This window comes from Trachinotus anak, unplaced genomic scaffold (genome assembly GCF_046630095.1).
Source record: "Trachinotus anak isolate AG129_WGS33_773 ecotype Australia unplaced genomic scaffold, CSIRO_AGI_Tana_v1 ptg000028l, whole genome shotgun sequence".
Classification (NCBI taxonomy): domain Eukaryota; kingdom Metazoa; phylum Chordata; class Actinopteri; order Carangiformes; family Carangidae; genus Trachinotus; species Trachinotus anak.
The window spans coordinates 14,099,240-14,120,317 of NW_027273879.1; the positions used below are offsets into that span (position 1 = coordinate 14,099,240).

At 39.9% G+C, this 21,078-nt stretch overlaps 1 protein-coding gene across 2 annotated transcripts in view; it reads left to right on the plus strand.

The window, feature by feature from the left end:
- The first annotated feature begins 542 nt into the window (after positions 1 to 542).
- Positions 543 to 21,078, plus strand: part of LOC139611715 (5-hydroxytryptamine receptor 4) — a 45,023-nt gene continuing 24,487 nt past the window's right edge. Inside the window, exons 1-6 of one of the 2 annotated variants that reach the window (XM_071466586.1) lie at positions 543 to 738; positions 16,568 to 16,649; positions 17,046 to 17,222; positions 17,688 to 17,888; positions 18,212 to 18,365; positions 20,271 to 20,935. In XM_071466586.1, the coding sequence (XP_071322687.1) occupies positions 16,627 to 16,649; positions 17,046 to 17,222; positions 17,688 to 17,888; positions 18,212 to 18,365; positions 20,271 to 20,935 (1,220 nt within the window). In that variant the 5' untranslated portion in view covers positions 543 to 738; positions 16,568 to 16,626. Of the gene's footprint in view, positions 739 to 16,079; positions 16,164 to 16,567; positions 16,650 to 17,045; positions 17,223 to 17,687; positions 17,889 to 18,211; positions 18,366 to 20,270; positions 20,936 to 21,078 lie in introns of those variants that run through there. The other variant, XM_071466587.1, reaches the window with a different exon arrangement.

Consider the following 21,078-nt stretch of genomic DNA (forward strand, 5'->3'; position numbering starts at 1 on the left):
GCGTAACCTCGTGTAAACACAATGATGGCTGAAGCTCTTGGTAAGAATCAGCTGTTAATGCTAACATTAGCTGTGTAGCAGTAGAAAAAAATTACATATAGCTCCTTTAAACAAACAATGAGTTAACCAGCGAGCTTCAGAGGCGTTGGCAGGTAGGTTTGGGAAAGAGCCAGGCTGCTTAGCTGTCTCCCCTTTCAGTGTTTTTGCGAAGGTAAGCAAACCAGCTGCCATTTATCATACAGGTGTCAAAGTGGTATCAATCTTCTCATCTAACTCTCAGCAAGAAAGTGAACTTTTTTTTTTTGTAAATACTGTTGAAAAAGTCCCAAACAATCCCCACATGGGAAAAAAAGACATTGAAACATTTTGCATTTTACATGTAAATACATGTCTTCACTGTATTGTTTGCCAGTGCCACATCTTTCCTGGGCCCCTGCTTGTATAAGGCATAACACCTGTATGTCCTGCAGCTCTCTCCTCACTCTCACATTGCATTTATGCAGCCACATGGTGGCAGCACCTCTCCCTCTCTCTCTCTCTCTCTCTCTCTCTCTCTCTCTCTCTCTCTCTCTCTCTCTCAATGGCACCAGGCGGACTGTAACCCAAGTGTCACTCATCTGCAGCTCATGCAGATGGGATCGGTCTTTATTTTTTCTTCATTTCAGCCGGAATACGAGAGTCATTTACACGCACTGGGGCGTCTGGATCTGAGGAACGGAGGCGAGGAGCCCGGCACAGGTGAGCAGGATACATGGATTTAAAAAAAAAAAAAAAAAGAAAAAGTTTGACAGAGCGATGGAAGGAAGGTAGAGAAAATGCCTGTAACAGTCTTTTAAATGTGTATGATGTTACGGAGATATGTTTTGCTGCGTCAAGTACAACTTACTCAACAGAGAATTACTGTCCATATAATGACAAAAATGAATCACAAAAAAATTAAGAAGTTAAAACCCTATGAAGAGTTTTTCGTTTTTCTTATCGTCCATTTATTGATTGACATATACAGCAGCAGGCTGAAATCATCAGATGCAGTGTACTGGAGGTGCGTATCATTTTGATGTGACCATCACTTGACTCATTGATTGGTCTAATTACAACTGTCAGCTTAATTTTTATCATCCACCTTTACACAATTAAAAATTAAAATTGAACTACATCTGATGATCACTATAAGGCAAAAGAATTGGGTTGTATATTTCAGCTTTATTTACCATTGATACTATTAGTAAGTAAACTATGACTTTTCGGAGATGAATGATAATCCTTTATCTTACTGTTTCTTTTTTTTTTTTTTTTTTTGATTTTTAATCACAAAACGTAGGTATGGACGTATGTTCTAGAAATGTTATACAGGGTGAATAGATTAAGGTTTCCTGTAAGGCAGAAAATAACTGACTTGTGCACAGGAGGACAAGTTAATAAGCCACAACCAGGGAACTTCGCATAAAGACAGATAGGTTTTGTTTACTATATAGGGTACATTAAGAGAAACTTGGCCCCGGAATAAGTGCTTAGACTTTAGTTGCACTTCCTTTAGCTCAGCAAGGTCTTATCACTTGTTTTATGACATGACGTATATCATTGGAGTCAGAGGTGTGCCCATCTGAGAGTGTGGATGGGTAAACATACAGCTGATGTGTGTAATAGGTGAAAAAATGGCAGTTACGAGGGGAGTCCAGGGGCACCCTCCATGTTACTCCTAGGTCTTTGCGTCTTCATCAGGGTAAAGCTGAAATGTGCTGGTCTGACAATAAAATAGTTCTTTATATGACAAGGTTTGCTGGAGTTTTTACCTCTTCAGACTTTCTCCCGTCGGAAGTTGCTGAAGTTGTGCCAGAACTCCCTACTCTGCTTCTACAGCATTCCTAGGTCTTTGTTTTGGCCTGCTGAGACACCCATAAAAAGATTAGTGGGAGCTTGTTTCACATCAATATCTCCAAAAACTTTCACTGGCTGTCTGGACACATGAAAAGGTCCATGCTGTTGTTCAATTACCCCTAACACAGTGAACTGATCGCTGACATTTCATTGCAGACACGCTGCAATGTCTCCGTCTTTGTTATTATGTAAGAGTGTAGTTTATTAGAAATAATGAACCCCACACACACACTTGTTACTGTATCCGCACTGTTGCTCATGTCTGCACACATACGCAGTGCGGTGCACAGATACACATACGCACACATGCAATCTATTGTTAAAGCAAATGCACTTCAGCAGGGCGAGTCACTGCTGCTTCTGTATTTGGCTGCTTTTCAATTGATAAAGCTTTTAATTGATTGTAAATATTATAATAGTACAATATAGTTAGATAACTGATACACTGTAGATTGTACTATTTACACTATGTGAACATGTGTGTGTGTGTGTGTGTTTGTGTGTGTGTGTTTGTGTGCGAGAAAAAGAGGTAGGGATGAAAAAAGAAAAGTTGTGATTAAAGTTGAAAGGTTGTGAAAATTGATTTCTAAAAGTTATAAAAAACAGCATAATGGCCCGAGTAGAGAAGGATTGACTAGAGCTGCAACGATTATTATTATTAATTAATTTTTTGATCAATTACCAATTATATTTTAATGAAATCATTAATCATTTAGTCCATTAAACTTCAAACAATATTGGAAAGATGCCCATAACAGTTTACCAGAGTTCAAAGTATTATCTTCAACTGATTTGTTTTGCCTGGGCAACAGTCCAAAATACAAAGATAGTATTGATAGTTATTAGTTATTGATGACAAACAACTTTTCGATTTTCAAAAGAGTTATTGATTATTTTCCTGTCCTGTCCTGACCTTGTAATCGACTGATGGTTTCAGTTCGAGGAGTTACATTTAAATATTGTGGTAATTCTAATATATATTGTATGTATATAGTAAGAACGCTTGTAAAAATCAGGGGGCAAATGCAGAAACATTTATCTTCAAGTTTGATGATGTGTGTTCGAGCTGTTTCAAATTCTTAACCTTGCCTCGGACCAGCGTACTGAACAGTACACCTCTGTGTATTGTTTTGTGAGAGTGCAGGTGTATAAACAAACTTATCATTTAATAGTGAGTACATGGAGACAGACAAGCTGATGTACTACCAGATTAACAGTGTGAGACAATGACAAGGGGAAAAGCAGGTTATATATGACAATAGGAATAATAGCAATACTTAGCCCAGTATCCCCAGGATTTAAATCTTGGACCCACACCTCCTCATTCACGTCTGATGACAACATTTAGCGCCAGTGCAGAAATGGTGTGTCCTGTGAAGTGTCCCTGTTTGTATGGTGTGGAGGTCTGGATTGTGGATGGTCGCTGAACATGTCCAACTTTGATTCAGGACACTGGAGTTCACCTCCTGTCACAGACCTGCAATTAGTGTTTGCTTTTGTATTAACCATAACAACTGCTTTAGTTTCCCAGCCCTTACCATACCTCGACCATAGTTGCCATGTGCAGATATTCAGAATCAGAATCAGCTTTGTTTTACACTCAGCAAGCACTTTATGAGGAACGCAATACTAATACTGGGTAGAGCCTCCATCTGCCCTAAAACTTGAGGCTGATGTTGGAAACAGTCCTCTGAGAATCTGGTCCATGTTGACATGACTGCATTACATCATTTCTGCTGATTTGTCAGCTGCACATTCATGCTGCCAGTCTTTCATTCTACCACATCTCAAAAGTGTTATACTGGATTCAGATCTGAGGACTAGGGATGGCCTCTGAAATACACATGTTCATGAAACCAATTTGAGACGACTTTTGCTTTGGGACACAGTGCATTATCATGCTAGAAGTAGCCATTTGAAGATGACAAACTTTGGCCATAAAGGGATACACATGGTCCTCAACAATTCTCAATACAGGTTGTGGCATTCAATCTGAGAGGGAAACAAGTGATGCAAGGTACGGAAGAGTGCAAGGAGTGCTGAAATAAATACTGAATGGGAAATGAAATAAGTTACTTTATATTCATACAGTAGGTGGTGTGCATTTCTACACGTCTATGTACAGTATCTGTAACCTGCCTGTATTTATATTTGTAGAGAATCATCCGATACTGGTATTCTGGTCTGGTGATAAGGTTTGCAACAATACTATAACACCATGATTCAGATGGAATACCTTCACCTTTTCATGTTAAAGCAGTAGGTAACTCTTAGGTTTATAGGTAATCAAGACAAAGACACACCCTCACTCTGCACTGTATTGTCTATTTCCTCCCTTTTATTTTCTCTTCTCTATTGTTTAAATCATCGTGAAACTACAGTTTTGAAAAGTACTATATATATAAAACTACCCTACTTTCTTACTGCGATAAATCAGTATCAAAACTGTGTTTTACTAACATATACTATGTTTATCTACCTTTTTATGGTAGGAAATGTATTGTACCTTGTTCTGTGAGATTTCATGGGACCAGCATGTTGTTTTCATAAAGACCAAGGCAAATTTTGATAAAATAGGTGTTTGGCTTGTGAAATGGTATGGACAGTGGATTATGGGTCTTACTCACTGATCTCACTTGAAATATTCCCATTTTTTCATTGGTGTAATCAAACATAATCAAAATGGAATAGGTGCTGAACAAGACAACTGGGATAACCCACAGACCACCATCGATTTCTGGTCATTTGCCAACACAAAGTATTACAGAGAGTGACTTATATTAAGTTAGACTGAGCATGGCTCAGCTATCACATGGGATACAACATTTTCAAACAAAGCTGAGGCAGTGGTGTCATCCAAAAGCAATTCCCTCTGCCATTGTTCAGATCCCCTCTGATAATAAATCAACTTCATTCCTTTCACTTGACATGACTTCTATTCTCAGGAAATCTTGTCCAAATCAGCATTAGCTTGCCAACATCTTTTGGCATTTCCACACGTACAACATATTACACACTGTCCAATCCTTTAAACAAACAGCATTGGTCCAATCTAGCATTGAAAATAAGAACCAACAGATCCTCATCATTCATCTTCTCTTAAGTTGTTTCCCAAGAGTAAATGGTTCAAATTTTGTAACCTCTGGCTGCATCTGGGAAGAAGACAAAATAAATACAATTCAATTTCTGAAAGCAAGCAGTCATGGTGGTTTAATAGTATTAGACATTTTATTGCATAAAAGGTTGAATCTGGATAAAAATGAAATCTGATTTTGATTATATTAGAAGAAAACAAGCACTCCTGCCTCATCCAGAAATTGAAACCCTGAAGAGGGCATTATTCCAAGACTGGCCAGTAGCCATAAGTGGAGCAATAAATGAATCAGGCAGGTAAAACAAATTGGTGTTGAGACACAGTGAGTGTACTTTAGTAACCTGCTTAATAGGAAAAAAAAGTGATTTAGGGGGGATCAGCTGTGGTCTCTGGCTTTACCAGAAACAGTTAACTTCTTGTCTCTGCTATTGCCTGCTGTGCTGTCCTTATTAACCACTCCCTGAAGACATTTAGGAGAAAGCCACTGCCTTCAGGCTAATTTTAGGCCGTTTGTACCAACGCCAACTCATTAGCCTGATTCCCAGGGCTAGCCAGGCCTTATTCATTATCAGTGTCACCTCACCCTAAGCAACATATTTGTCTAACTCTTGGTTATCAAAACAGATAAGTTATCATAGGAGCAGTAGTAAATTCAACACAGTGTTGTCAACAGTGATAATCTCAACAATGTCTTCTTTCTTACTGCTGACACAGTATGGAAATATGTTTTCCTTTTTCTTTTTTATATTTGTACCACTCAGTAGGAGCCGTTTATTTTTTCAATATGAGACAGAACTTGCACAGAGTGAGATCGCTGCCATGTTAATCTGGTGTGTATAGTGCGCACTGTGCAGGTGTAGGTGTGGAGAGCCATGGTGCTGTTTAACAGGTTTAACTTTTTTGACTGATATGTGACAGACCGCTACTTGTACTTTATGTGGAGGAGGAATCACTTTTGTTCTCATGTAAGTTACAGCTGACACGATTAACCAATTCATCAATCAACAGAAATGTAACCAGCAACTCTTCAGTGATTATCTTTAATCAAGCAAAAATTCACAGTACCCACCTCTTTCTGTATCTTATATCATCATGGACTGTTGTTTGAACAAAACAAGCAAGTTCAAGACCTTAACTCAGAGGATTGTATAGACTTTAAGGATGGGTTCACATCAAGCTGATTGTAATACAACACTCACATGCCCATATGTATACTGAAAAGGGTACTGGTCACCATAATTGTTCTTTTTGTCCTTAAAGAGATCCCTTTGTAATGGGATTTCAGTGTGAGTGGTGCATGACAAATCTTCTGAACGTATTTTTGTCTCATTGTGTGCATCATACCTCTTAGTAAACACAGCTTTCCTAGCAAACTGGTAAAAAAAACCCCGCACCGACTGTCTTAAGACTATGAGTAGACATGTCTTTGATTGACATTACAGATAGCCAGTGAGTGGAGCCTTCAAATTGTTGAGGCAAATAACTGCTCAAAAAGTGTCAGAAACTCTGGTTAACCCCTGAAGCTGTGCTAGCATTTACTGAACCCCTACAATCAGAAAATCATCAAGCTACTTCCCCGACTGTTGATTTTCAGCTGTCACTCTCAAGTTGTCTGATGCTTGTTTGGCGTTCTCTGACTTCCTTGTGTATGAGCACATGCTGGGTTTCCCCTTAATTCTGGGGCTCAATGCTCTAAAAATTTCAAAATGTATCTAAGCAGTGAGCATGGCAAAAAATAGCTCACATACCATTGAAAAAATACACAACTTAGTTCCTCCTGAGCATCTAAAACAAAATAATCAGCTGTCGTTGTTGCTGCATGAGAGAAACCTAAACTGTGGTTGGCTGTCTTACCACTCTTGGTATGTTTATCTCTTAATGCAGCGAGAATTGAATTTTGGGCTCAGACTGGAAATTCCTGAATCATTGTGGACGATGTATTTGTGGACTTCTAGTTACTTAATGAAAGAAGCAAATAAAGGTAGGACAGGGAAGGGTTTTTTTTTTTCTCAGGGAACAAGGGTGATTTTTCTTTTTTGGCAGGTACATGAGTTGAATGAGACCATTTATTCTGCGAGATGAGGTAAAGTAACCGAGACACAGTTTGTTGCTCGCCACCCTCTGCACTGGTCTGGGCCAAAACTTGCAGATAACAAATTTCAGTTAAATATTATCAAAGTAAAACTTCTGTGAACAAGAACTTTATGTGGACCAGCAGACTTTTATTTAAATAAAGTGACTTCTGCATGTCGAAAAGGAGGCCATGCAAAGCATCACGTTAAATATTATACATCTGTGAATGAGTTAAAGAGGGGTTAAAAACATTTTAAAGTGTTGTTACCTTAGTAAGATAAAATCTTCAAAAGGAAGAAGCTTTTTTTATTCTTATCTGTTGGCATACAATTGTCTCCTTGAATGTACTTTAAGCACAATTTCCCAGCAGAGCGTGTACAGAAGGAGATGTGGACAGTGGTACTATGAGAAAGTGGAAAACTGATCAGTACTAACTAAGTCCATGACGAGGGGGGGGGCACAGTGGGTGATTACCCTGAGTAGATGCTTTATTTCCAAAGCCTGCTGGTCTTTTGTATTTGTTTCTGTGTGTGTGTGTGTGTGTGTGCTTGCTTGCTTGCATGCACGTTTGTGTGTTACTCACTTTATTTGTCAGTCATTCTCCTTTTACCGCCTCCATCAAGTGAGCCGGCACTCCTATTGTGACGAGCCCAGTGCACTCAATTACCTGCTCACAACCCATTACCCTCCACCCACACAGCTTTATCCAGAAGACACGCTCCGTCCCCTCCAGGTTGCATCTTGCTCCAGTCACGAGTGGAGCATGCCAGTGTGTGATTTAATTGCATAAAAATTGCATTTAAAAGATATGTTTGAGGTCAATCCTGTTAAAGCAGTTTCTGTATGTAAAATTTTATTCTTTGTTTATTTTGATCCCCACTCGTTACCTTGGAAAGACTCCTCTTCCCGGGTGTGTAAGAAAATACAGTATAATTATACATGTGGTCATGTCCATACACAAAAAAGACTGTAGATGAAAGACAATTATTTCAGTCTTTCAAACTTCAGAATGGTTTTGCTCCAGTGTTTAAAACTGTAAACAATTTTATGATGAATCATGGACGCTTTGTTATCAGTATTCATATTCTCAGTCCTATCAGGGTTATCAGTTTGAGGGTTTTCTCACAAGTGGCACTGTTCTGGCATTCATCACCAAGCTTAAAATATTTTAAGTAAGCGAAGTAATGAAGAGAGTTGGTTGAATGGTTTTAAATAACTTTGTGAAACTGAATCTGTTTTTCAGCCACACTGGGTGTTCCAGGAATTTACCAGTCTCTTTCTTTATTTTAGCTGCCAAATATGGTCTTTAAATGGGAGAGAAAAAAACTTTCTCCAGATGCTGTCTGGACTGATAGTTTATAAAAACCCACCAGATTAACTGTCCTGTTTGCACGTCTCATGCTACATCTACACAGCTTACATGGCCTCAAAAAGACACAAAGCCGACAAGTGGAGCGTAAGTCACGATGTAAATGTGATCTTTTTTCCCCCCTAACATTAGATCCTGGTATGAGATAATGAGTTATTTCTCTGCAGACTTTGTCCAGCGGGATCTTTCATTACAGCATCTATTCCAGGCTGATGGCCTGTTTGTCCCCAGAACGTTGTGAGTTCAAGGTATGCTGCTGTCGGCACAGGAATATCCTCCTGTCCTGCACTGATAGGTAAATTATTTTATTCAGTGGTGCAATAAGATACCTATTATACAACAACAGTAAATAATACAGTTTATAGTTTTGTCAGTAATAAAGTATGTCACACTGCTGCATCATTGTGCTTGGATGCAAAAGACAGAATATTCACCTGTTTGAACAGCCATAAAATATCAGGGCACCACAGGCTGACACACTCCTACTGTCGGGAATAAACAGACGCTCTTAGGAGGAAATTCCATGAGGAAAATTGCAGCTCTTTTCTTCTCCAGCAGTTTTAGCAGTACATTTCTGGGTACACTGTGCTGATTATAATACAGCGTCACCACATCAGGGTAATGCAGCAACTTCAGTTACAAATGACAGAAAGCCAAGAGAAACGGTTGATGGGAAATAACCCGCCAGACTTTGTCAGGAGCTGGAGGCGGCACGAAATTTGACATAGGCTGCCAAGTAATTATCTATGCAGGAAGCACCCTGGTTACATCTGTAGAGACTATAATAAAACAGTTATCCATAAAGCAACTCTGTGTTTAAATATTGTGGTAAGCTGAGAAGCCTATGTCTTGTGTCCAAAACCATTGTGACATCATTGCAAGTGTGATATAGTGAAGCTTCGTTTAGGGTGGTCATATGATATTTGGCGTGCAGAAGCGAGGCATCAAAACATCACTAATGCTAAGCAACAGAGAAGGAGACAAAAGGTTTTGGGTCATGGAGGGTTTTAGTGACTTTCTGTGAACTCACTCTTTCCACCACAGATTTAAAAATGTAATGTTGCCTGCAATTGGGAGTTTAGCGTTACATGGTTGTACTGCAGAGACCTTTCCGTCCCAGCCAGAGAAAGTGTCTGTGTGTACTGTATGTGTGTGTTGGTGTGGCGGCTGTTCCCGGTGTTGAGAGGTTATTTCATGGTTTTGATTGGCGTCCCAAACCAATTCGTTCTTGAGCAAACTTTACACCTTTGTCATTTCTCCAAAACCTCTGTTTCCTGCTGCTGCTGTCAGTTAACATAATAGTGTATCAAACCTACTTAGCTCAGAGTGTGTTTGTATGGAACCGGATGGTGTTTTTTTTTTTTTGCTTTTGGCTGATCATTGTTGAGTGAAACTGACAAGGGCTCTGCTTTCTGTTTCGGTCTCTTTAAGCTCTGCAGCCATAAAAAATAGTAGCAAAATATATTAGTCATCTTTCCACAAGCTCCGAGTGGATCGAGATGAAGAGTGTCTGAACTCACCGGTGTGTGGTGCGTCTGTCTGTATTTATAATGCATTATGAAAATCATTTAAAAATGTTTCAAGATCACAGTCTGAAGTGTAGAAGAACAGAACTGAGCATCAACAGTGAGCTGGGAGGAAATTTTAGAATTTAGGGAAACTATAAAAAAAAATGTCTTTTGTTCCCCTTCACATTTCTTTTTTCATAAATTTTTCTTATGTTGTAAACACTGTACAAGTTTTTTAAGTATGAAAATTTGAAGGAATCAGGGCAAATAGGTGGCAGCATCTCTGGTAAAGTTACAGTCCTGGTCGATTTGGTGACACGTGCGGTTTCTCCTTTGACTTTTCTCACAGTAAACGACCAGTTAGCAGCAACCTGATGTGCTAAATTTGACCTTGTGCAAGCTGTGCGGAGGGCTATTCAAAGACAAACATGATTCTTTGGCACAGACACACTGGCCTTTTGTGTAAGGCTCAAAGTGCATTAATGTGGAAAAAAACAAGTTTAGCGTTCAGAGTGGTTTGGAGATCTTATGAGTAAACAACACCTCCAGCACCAATGAGTCCTCGTGATACCATCTATTAACATTTAGCAAATGTGTAAAGATGCCCTCCAAAAACCAAAAACACTGGCAGACCTAAAAGAAAGAGAGCAAGGGCTTCTCTTTATTGCCAGCACTAAGACAAAGATTATTTGTAGAAGAGGCAGAGAAACCAATTAATACTCTCACAATAGCAGGAAGGTAGACCAAAATGCAATGCAGCTACACAGAAGAGTTCGAGGAGTGCTTATTTTCTTGAATGTCCAGCTCTTACTATGCTGTTGCTGTCGCTCTCTCCACCTGCACATGCTGCATACATGCACAAGTAGAAATCACTAGATGAAGTAGAAGTATACAGGCTCAGGGACAGTGGACCCGAATAAATCAAAGTAATGATCCACGTGGTTTGAGGGAATTGAGTAAATTAATCACTGTTGGCATATTTTCCCCTCATTATTTTATTGTCAAAAATTTAATAAATCGTTTGGTCAAGATGTTCATCTGTAAAAACAACTCAATATTTTATTTTTAAAATAGGATAAGGCCACGTGACCTGATAGGATTTAGTTTTTGTTTTTTTTCTTGCAGAAAGGGAGCCAGAGGAGCGTTTATCCCAGTGCTTCATCAAAAAAGCAGTGCGCCTGGGTTTTGTTTTTATTATCGACAACATATCACCACTGCCATTCACCCATCTGTTCCCACCCACTGTGTCTCTGTCGTGGTGGTTTCTATCCAGCAAATCATAAAGCTCTGGATAGGCAGAACCGCCCAAAACAAGCCCCTCCTCCATTTTCTTGGTTAGCAGAGTGCTGAGTCCCGCCCCATCTGATTGGTTGCCTGAAAAAGGAGCTGCAGTGATGACACCAGTGTCTTTCTGAAAAGTTCAGGGATTTTCAACTGGAAGCGCTTGGAAGACGCAGGGTGCAGCACCTTCTCTCCAGGTGGCTGCATGTAGCCACATAGCTCTCTCCTCATTGGGAACAATTGAAAAAAGATGCTGTTTTCAGAAAAAATGCCATGTGGACTCATGCCCTAAATCATTTCCCAAAACAACTTGGCACTTTAGGTTTTAGCGAGCATTACTCAAACAAAATTAGTGTGCACAATGCAATTTATTGGGGATTATTTTCAGTGGCAGATTAATAAACATTTGATACTCTGGTGAGTATTTCAATTCCCAGGACGGTGATGTGACTGATATTTGGACAACAGTGGCACAGAGGAATAAACTATATCTGTGTAGCTTTTGTTATACAGACAGTCCTTGTTTATGGGACCAATTGATTTGAAGTGTTGGTGTTTTAATGGGATTTGCTGTTAGTAAGAAAAAAAGAAAGAATATCACAGATATGTTTTAATCCTGCTCTCTTAATGTGCAGTACATTAACACTGATTAGCAGCTACTTTGCACACACTTTACAGCAGGAGAGCACCTGTCCCAGCAGTAGTTTGTTCAAGAGTCCATCTTCCTTACTCAAACATTTAAAATTACAGGAGGATAGACTGCAGAACATGATACCTCTCAGTCTCCTTGGCAACAATACCAGATATTCCTCCTCCACATACAGTACAAACAAACAAATGTGCATGTATATATAAATACACACACACGCACATACACACACGCTCATGCACACAGTTCAGCCCTCTCACAGTCTGAGGTGTGAGATTATGTGAGAAGTATTTACTTCCCACCTGACAAGAAAACAAGTGAGATGAGAGTTAAGGACCGTTTCATTTTCTGCATTTGTTGTGTTAACAGTGAGACAAGGATCACAACATAATAGTGTTTCATTAAATTAATATGATTTGCAAGTTTTAGACCTTTGTTACATTGCAGATGATCTCAGCATATACTTCCAGGCACTTTTCCTCAAGAGTCAGCACACCAGTTATTCTTGTTTAGTGGGAAAAAATGTTGTTGTAGTGTGGAATTCTGCTTGTGTGTGTGTGCATGTTTGTTTGTGACAGAATGTTTTTCATTTCATAGTGAGTGCTAAATGCAATGCCAGATAATGAATAGAAAAAGGGTTAGAGAGGAGGAATAAAATGGATAGTAATAATAATAATAATAATAATAATAATAATAAATAATGATAATATTTGCTGTGTGTGTAATCCTTAGCTTTTCACCTAGTGCCATAATCACTTCAGTTTCAATACTTTCAACACTTCAGTTTATCAGCAAATATCTGCAAAACCAACATTCCTATCAGCCACAGCTGTTCTTTGTGTTTGGTGCTGTTAGCATGCTAGCACACAAAACTAAGAAAGCGAACATTATACCTGTTGAACAGCTCATAGAGCTGTTAGCATGGCTGTAGACTCTTGTGTCTCTTGTTTAATTAAAATAATGCCATTCAGTCGGCTTCATTGACATGATGCACAATTTAGCTTGAGCTTTGACTATAACCAATAGTTATGTCATCAATGGTGATGAATATAAAATCAAATCAAATCAAAAGAAACTTTTTTGAATTGTAATGGTAACAATCATACAGCAAATAAAAAATAGATTTAAAAAAAAAATAAAAAAAACAACCTATTCTCTCTATGCCCACTGCTCTGCAGAGTTCATTCTGTTCAGTTCAGCTCTGTGTCAGTCAGGTGTGAAATGGACACGGTGAGCTGTGAAAACACGCCTCCCTGGATGTGCATCACACAAGAAAACCACAGCAACCTGTCAGAAATATTGCTCCTCTCCCTTCACGCTCTCTCTCTCTCTTTCACTCCTGTTTTTTTCCCCCCTTTCTTAGAAATTCATATTAAGCAAATATTTTCTAATTTCCAAGAGTGCGATGTGTGAGTAACCAAGTGAGCAATGAGAGGATGGTGGGTAGTGTTACTTTGTTGTCCAGTGATGATTTCTGTGTGCAAATGTGTGTGTGTGTGTGTGTGAGAGAGAGAGAGAGAGAGAGAGAGACAGCATGAGAGAGAAATGATAATACTGATTACAATTTCCTCTATGCACATTTTAAGATGCAAACAGTAATCAGTATGTTTCAGTGTGCTGCTGAACACCGGGTGTTGTAATGAGAATGCTAAACTGATTCCAATCTGTGCACCATTGTTCGGCCGAATCGTTCGTTCAGCAACTTGACATTTAATTATATTTGCTGTGTGTGTAATCAGTGTTTTTGTGTCCTAATCATGAAAGTGCCTTTTGGGCACAGGCTCAGAAGCCCAAGGGGTCAGGGGCCCCTAAAGGCCTCAGTGGATTTTACATTAGGTGCCTATTAGATCTTATAACATGTGTACGCTGGCCAGGTGTGTGGAGGTGTGAAAGTATGCAGACTTTGATCTACTTTCTCAAGCATTCTTTGTTCAGCCTTCACAAAAACTACTTTCATCATCATATGCAACATCGAGTGCATCATCATGAACACCTTCAACTACTGACTGTCCCGTCACCGTGTGCCATTATCCCCATTTGTACAGTTCCTGGCATTTCACAGCTGTGTCATCGAGAGGGGTCAGTCTCATTGTTTAGTTGTCTGGCATACAACTTTACTGTTCTGGTTTACTGTTAGGATATTGTTGTGATTTCTCTTTCATACAAGGCTCATGAAATTTAGGCGTGGTCTCTTATGTGTTGGTTGACCTGGTCAATGGGAATCACTGCAATATAGAAATCATAAAACGTCTGTGTAGGTACTTGTCTACCAAAAGATGGTGGCGGTCTATCATTTTTTAATCTGTCCATGGTCCACATGCATTCAGAAAAGAACATAGTGTCTTACTGGGCCTTGTTAAGTACAGATGGTATGCATGCTCTTCAGCCAAGTACAATGAGGTGTTGGTGTAATCTATCAGGGTTGTTGTTGTTGTCCTCGAGAAAGAAAGTGGAGCTGTTGATGGAAAACACCCTGAACTGTCCTTGTCATCTCTGTTTCACAAAAACTGAGACGGTTTTGACAAAATCGATCAGTGTCACAGGAAATGACAAAGACCGTTTAAAAGTGGCTGGAGTCCAGCTCCGAGTCATTTTAGACTCAGTATTTGCTCTTGATGAACAGCAGAAAGCCTTTCATCAGTAGAGTACTGTAGATGCCTTGTCAGATTTTTCACAAAAAAAAAAAAAAGAAAAAGTGCCATATATTTTTACAACCCAATGAATGTTATGTATATATGAAAGACACAATGTCTGAACAAGTCAGAGCTGGAAAAGCTGTTGACTAGATCAGGGTTTCTCAGCTCTTTTGGCTCTGGGGACCACCAAACAAATCAAGACCAGTCTTGCCGACCCATACTACATCTGTATTTCTTCTGAGATCAAGTCAAATCAAGCCAAGATTCAGTCTAGTGAATAATGGATGCTTACAGTATGAGAAAAGTGAGACATTAGCTGAAACTTACATCGTAGCCTTATACCTGGACAAGATGATACACGGACGTGACTGACTGTGACAACTGGCGATTCTGTCAACAGCATTTCCTGCAGACAGTTCACCATTTACTGTCTGTCAGGCGATGATATTGACCCTTGACTGAGATAAGAGTTGACAGCTGTCATAAAGAGGCAGAGATGCAGCAGATGTTGTAAGAGGTGCTTAAAGCTGATAAGGCATCTACAGTACTCTACTGATGAAAGGCTTTCTGCTGTTCATCAAGAGCAAATACTGAGTCTAAAATGACTCAGAGCTGGACTCCAGCCACTTTTAAACGGTCTTTGTCACTTCCTGTGACACTGATCAATTTTGTCAAAACCGTCTCAGTTATTGTAAATATAGACAGAAACTGTATGCACTTGTATCTTATCTTGGTGTAATAAACAATGTTCTTAGCTAAGTAGGCTGCATGGCTGTTGGACTCTCAGTGCACCATTAAGACCTGCAAAATTAAAGATATTTGCATCAGCCCTAGCTATGCTTTTTGTTTAGTGTATTTTTTTAAGTGCAAAGGTTAGCATGCTAACACTCTAAAATGATATGGTGACCATGGTAAAACCTACACCTGCTACTAGTGACTGATATATATTCATGTAGCCTTTGTGATTATTTTAGGATGGTCATGTTAGCTTTTAGCTCAAAGCAGCACTGTGTCCAATTGGAGCCTTACAGAGCTGCTAATGAGGCTGTAGACTCTTATTCTTGTATATTTTTTTGTACATAATCACTTCAAAAAGTACATTGTAGGCAGTGGTGAGATGGCGGAGTGGTTAGGGCGCATCCCACATGAGCTGATGCTCTTAGGAGGTGAGTGCAGGTTCAACTCCCGACCGGCCTGACTCTTTCCTGCATGTCATTCCCCTCTCTCTCTGCCCTTCCCTCTCACTCTCTACTGTCCCGTCGAATAAAGGCAAAAATGCCCCAATAAAAAATATCTTAAAATAAAAAAAAAAAAAGTACATTATATTGAGATAGGTGTTAATATTAAAAAAATGCAACTTATGCTCTCGGACTTAATTAGAGAGCTGTAAATGGCCAACCAAAACCAGGACCTGTATACTGATCTGAATCAGAAGATATTAACTTGACAGCAAAGAATAGGTAAAAAATGGTGTATGTGGACAATGACCCAGAGTTAATGCTTTAACCTTCCTCATCTATTTGAAAACTAATTGTCATCTCGTTACCTCAGGCTGTTGTTGGTAAAAATCAATACCTTTACCTTAACCACCAGGTTAAATATGGGCTGCAGTGTCAGACAGACTGACCTTCACCAAGGAGAACAAGGATCTGCTGACTCTCGACCAGCCCCAGAGGTGCTGTTTAAGGAGCTGAAATCTGACCTTTGATCTCCCTTGACAGGGGAATAAGAAAGGAGAATTTCTCTTGTGGCACTCACTAAAGCATAGTATTATTATTGCATTACAAAGACAAACTAACATACTGATGGAATCTGGCAGACACAGCTGCTTCCTGTTGCTGCCTATTTGCCTTATAAATATCACATACTTTCAAGCTGCAATCCAGTTACTTATTTGAGGCACAAATATCACATTTTTGGCTCTGGCTAGACAAACAAGAAGAAATCTGACCAGTTTATATGTGCTGGCTCCTATTTTTTAGGAAAATGCAGACTTATTGTGAGAGCCAGGACAACATCGTGTATGTGTGTGTGTGTGTGTGTGTGTGTGTGTGTGTGTGTGTCTGTGTGCGCTGACAGGGCCAGAACATGGGGTGATGAGGACTCTCCTCTGCTGACCTCAGTGCAGATGACCAGTGATGGCCACAGCATCACCTCAACAGTAAGTCACAAATTCAAACTCTGTTACAGTAAAGAAAAGCTCTTAACTCACCCTAAATTATTAACCAATCCAGTTCTGCCAAATTTCTGAAACTTCCTAAAAAAAATTAATAAATAAAATAAATATATAAAAAAGCAATTTCTCTTTTGTAGCCTGGTTCGGCAACACTATGTACTCGCAATGTCCCATTATCCTATGATATCATGATCTCTACTTGTAACCAACTAGTTTTATTTGCCTAAAACTAACCCTAACTTAATCATGAGGTGACAGATCAGAAAATTCTCGTGTGCTCTTTTTGTTTTGCAAGGCATGAAAAACTGCCCATTTCATTTGGTATGAGAAAGTTACAAATATATGAGGGGTTTCAAAATGCTATTTGTTTTTGTATTCTAGTTTGTTGGATGACACAATAAACACAGGAGAACAACATCAGGAACAGGAGCAGCCACAAGAATTCCTGAGCTCACTGGAGACGATTGCTCTCACCATCTTCCTCTCCATCATTATTATCATGACGGTGTTTGGCAACCTGCTGGTTATGGTGGCGCTCTGCAAGGACAGACATCTACGGTGAGTGGTAATAACAATGGTCCATTCTGACTTAAACTCCCAATAAAAGCAGAATCTGTACAAAACACACCCAGCCTCAATGTTCTCCCTACCTACTTTGGCAAAAGGCACTTGTTCACTGCCATGAAATACCTGTATTAAGCAAATTGCAAGTCCGCCAATACCTGCCTGTAAGACAAGAAACTGATCTAAAAAGTTGTGGTATATTTAGGAAACTTGTTGACAAAAAAGTCAGTTGTAACCAGACAAGAACAGCAAAAACAAGGAATGTGTAATACTGGCAAATCTGGTTGGGCGTGATATAAAATTTCAGTCCTTTGATTAATTTATTTTTTCTTACATTTATTTTAAACCTGTTTTTGAAATCACATTACTAGGATTTGTGTGGCTTTAGGTAAGGCCTGTGCTGGCAAAGTACAGTACGGTTATAGATAATTTCTCTCATCTCCTTACCTCACCTCTCAGGAAGAAGAAGACCAACTACTTCATTGTGTCGCTGGCATTTGCTGACTTGCTGGTTGCTCTGGTTGTGATGCCCTTTGCTGCAATTGAGTTGACTACCGGACAGTGGCGGTACGGAGAGATCTTCTGCCTCGTCAGAACGTCTCTGGACGTCCTGTTAACTACAGCATCTATCCTGCACCTCTGCTGCATTGCACTGGACAGGTTTGTGTGTGTGCGTGTGTGTGCGTGTGTATCTTGTGCCAACAATGAGAAACACTGATGAGAATTTTTAAGCAATTTTAAGTGATGTTTTAAATAACCTAATATAACAGTTTTTCAGCAACTGTTCTGAGCTCAAGCTTTCTAAGAAAAGTGAAAAATAAAGATGTCAAAGATGCTGAAGCCATTTGGAGGCTTGGTTTGTAAGATTTGATTTATTTTGCTTTGAAACAGTTTTGATGTTTGGTTCTGTGTTTAAAGTATATGGAACATTGCTTCAAAAACTGTACACTGTAGTGCTTCTATGTCTGTGTGTATTATTCCAGGTATTACGCTATCTGCTGCCAGCCACTGGTCTACAGAAACAAGATGACCCCGGTGAGAGTGGCAGTGATGCTCAGCGGCTGCTGGCTCATCCCCACATTTATCTCCTTCTTACCCATTATGCAAAGCTGGAACGCCATCGGCATCGAGGACATTGTGAGTCCTTAGTAGCTAAGATCAGAAACCATAGAGGGACAGTAATGCGCTCAAAAACCGCTGATTATATTGTTATTATATTACATTCCTGCATCGACAAAATATATAGTATATTTTAACAAAGTGAAGAGTTCATATACCTCCTTCAAATGTCTAAGAGAGATGGTCCTTCTGTGAGGGCAAATGCAGCAGAAACATTTCCAACCTAATATTGTCTGTTTCTAATAATGTTTCCAATCCCTCGAACAATGACACGGTAATGCAGTAATCACAAAACAATTCCAGTCCCTGTGGAGACTCTCTTGCTGCGAGCAAAGACGGCTCTTCAACAAGCATTTTCTACTGGTTTGGATATGTTTTGGCGAGAGATTATTTCAGGGCTGCCTTGAAATGAGCTGCAGGACTCCCAGAGGCAGACAAGGATAGATGAATTTATTCAGCTACACTTAATGAAATACATGGCTCTTTTTCTCTTTCCTTCAGTCAGGCGGCATCCAAACAACAATCGTTTTTTAATAGCTTGAAGTGATATGTCACAGACAGACTTGAAATAACTTTTTTCTTAACATTTTTAGGCCAGGTTTTAGTTTGTTATTTTGTAGGAGTAATTTCTGTCACTTTTCTTTCTTTCAAAAAAATTCAGATTTCCAATGCACTCTTGCTCTCCTCCAAAAACTTCTTTTCACTCCAGCTGTCACAAAGCCGCAGAAGTGATTATATTTTACAATACTGTGTTCGATACTATGGTACAGCATGTCTGTTTGGCTTGAACTGAACATAGTGGTGGTGGCATAGTGATTTGAAACTGGTGTGTCTCAGCTCTCTCTTTGCCTTGAAACCAGAAATACTTAATCTGTGAAATATGTGAAAGATATCTTTGAGACGCTTTTAGATGTGGGATTTTACTGCCCCATTACACAAAATGACCAATTTATGACCATGCAGAGCTCAGAGGGTAGCTCATCAGTATCTAAGCCCAACTACTACACAAGGGGATGAGAAAAAAAATCCCTTTTGAGCTTGAGATGCTTCTCTACCTGTAGGATATTCAATTTAATTTGACCTTATCATATTTTCAATTCAGGACAAATATAGAGGCAGCTGACCAGGCTATTATTATTGCTTCTTTCCTTAACTTAGCTTAGCAACTAGCCTCTCTAAACTCAAAAATATGCCTACGACCGGATGGATGCCAACCGGGGGCTTAGGGCTGCACCTCCTGTTACAGGCAGTCTACTGAGCCGCTCTGGTTTCCTGACTGCTCTGGAATTTCAGGGAGATGGAGGAGTTTCCAATGCACTGGGCCTCACCTCCATAACTGCTTTCATCACATGTATCATTATTACTAAAGGAGGCAGAGGAATAATTAAATGTTAGACACACTGAGCAGGAGAGAGGGAGGGAGAGAGCTAAGTCATCTGTAACTGCTGAAGAAACTAGCAAATTTGAGTAGCATGTAAACAACAGAAACACCAGCAACTGGAAATGAGACAATACTCTTACTGAAGAATAAAAGCCCTAAAAGCCAACTGAAACACTAGTGGGCTTTAATTTTTAAGTGGTTACAGGAAGTGTTGAGATGGTATTAAAATGTAATGCAATAACTTTAACGTGTCAAATGGGAGCAACTGAAAACAAGGCTTCGTAATGAAATACTGGCATGATCAATTAGTTGAGATCATTTTATAGGTAAATATAGCTGAAATCACAGCATAGTCTTTGTCTTTAATTTATGTGTTTGGTGGTTTTGTCAGAAGACGTTGTGGTTATAAAATCAGAATTTGACCATAGCCACATACTAGGTTTTGACCTACTCTTGTTTGATACCTAGGTAGGTCAAAGACTAATGACTAAATTATGGACTGTTCGTTCCATTTTTGTGACGGCATCTCTTCTCCCCTCCAGATTAAGGAGAGGCAAGCTTTGACAGGAGGTTCCAATGACACAAGCTGCGTGTTTCTGGTCAACCAGCCATACGCCCTGATCTGTTCTGCAGTGGCTTTCTACGTCCCATTGGCCCTCATGGTCCTGGCCTACCAGCGTATCTATGTCACTGCCATGACCCATGTACGACAAATTGAGACACTGCAACGTGCTGGCTCTGCTCCCGTTACCGGGACGGCTCCGGTCATCACTGTGAGGTCCTCCACTTCCTCAGATCCCTCAGAGCACTATCATCTTAGGACAACAATGGGTTCCTCCTCTTCAGAGCAGGCTCCTATAGCAAATAGCCGCATGCGTGTTGAAACTAAAGCGGCAAAGACACTGGCGGTTATAATGGGTTGTTTCTGCCTATGCTGGGCGCCATTCTTCATCACCAATGTGGTGGACCCATTCATTCATTACTCAGTCCCCTGGCAGCTGTGGACAGCCTGGCTGTGGCTTGGGTACATTAACTCAGGGCTGAACCCCTTCCTGTATGCCTTTCTGAACCGGGCATTTCGGAGGGCGTTTCTGGTGATCCTCTGCTGTGGGGATGAGCGGTACGCACGGCAGGGGAGCTGCTCCTATAGACAAACCCATAGAGTGTGCTCTGCGGCGTCGGTCAACGGGACGTCTATGGCACTGAGGTAAACACACAGTTAAGTCATAACCACATTTACACCAGTTTGTTTGAACTTTTGCTACATCTTTCATTCAATGCAATGAACCCAGTGAGTCATTAATTTTTTTTCCTGTCATGGTTCTTGTCTCAGTCGGGTTTTCCACACTC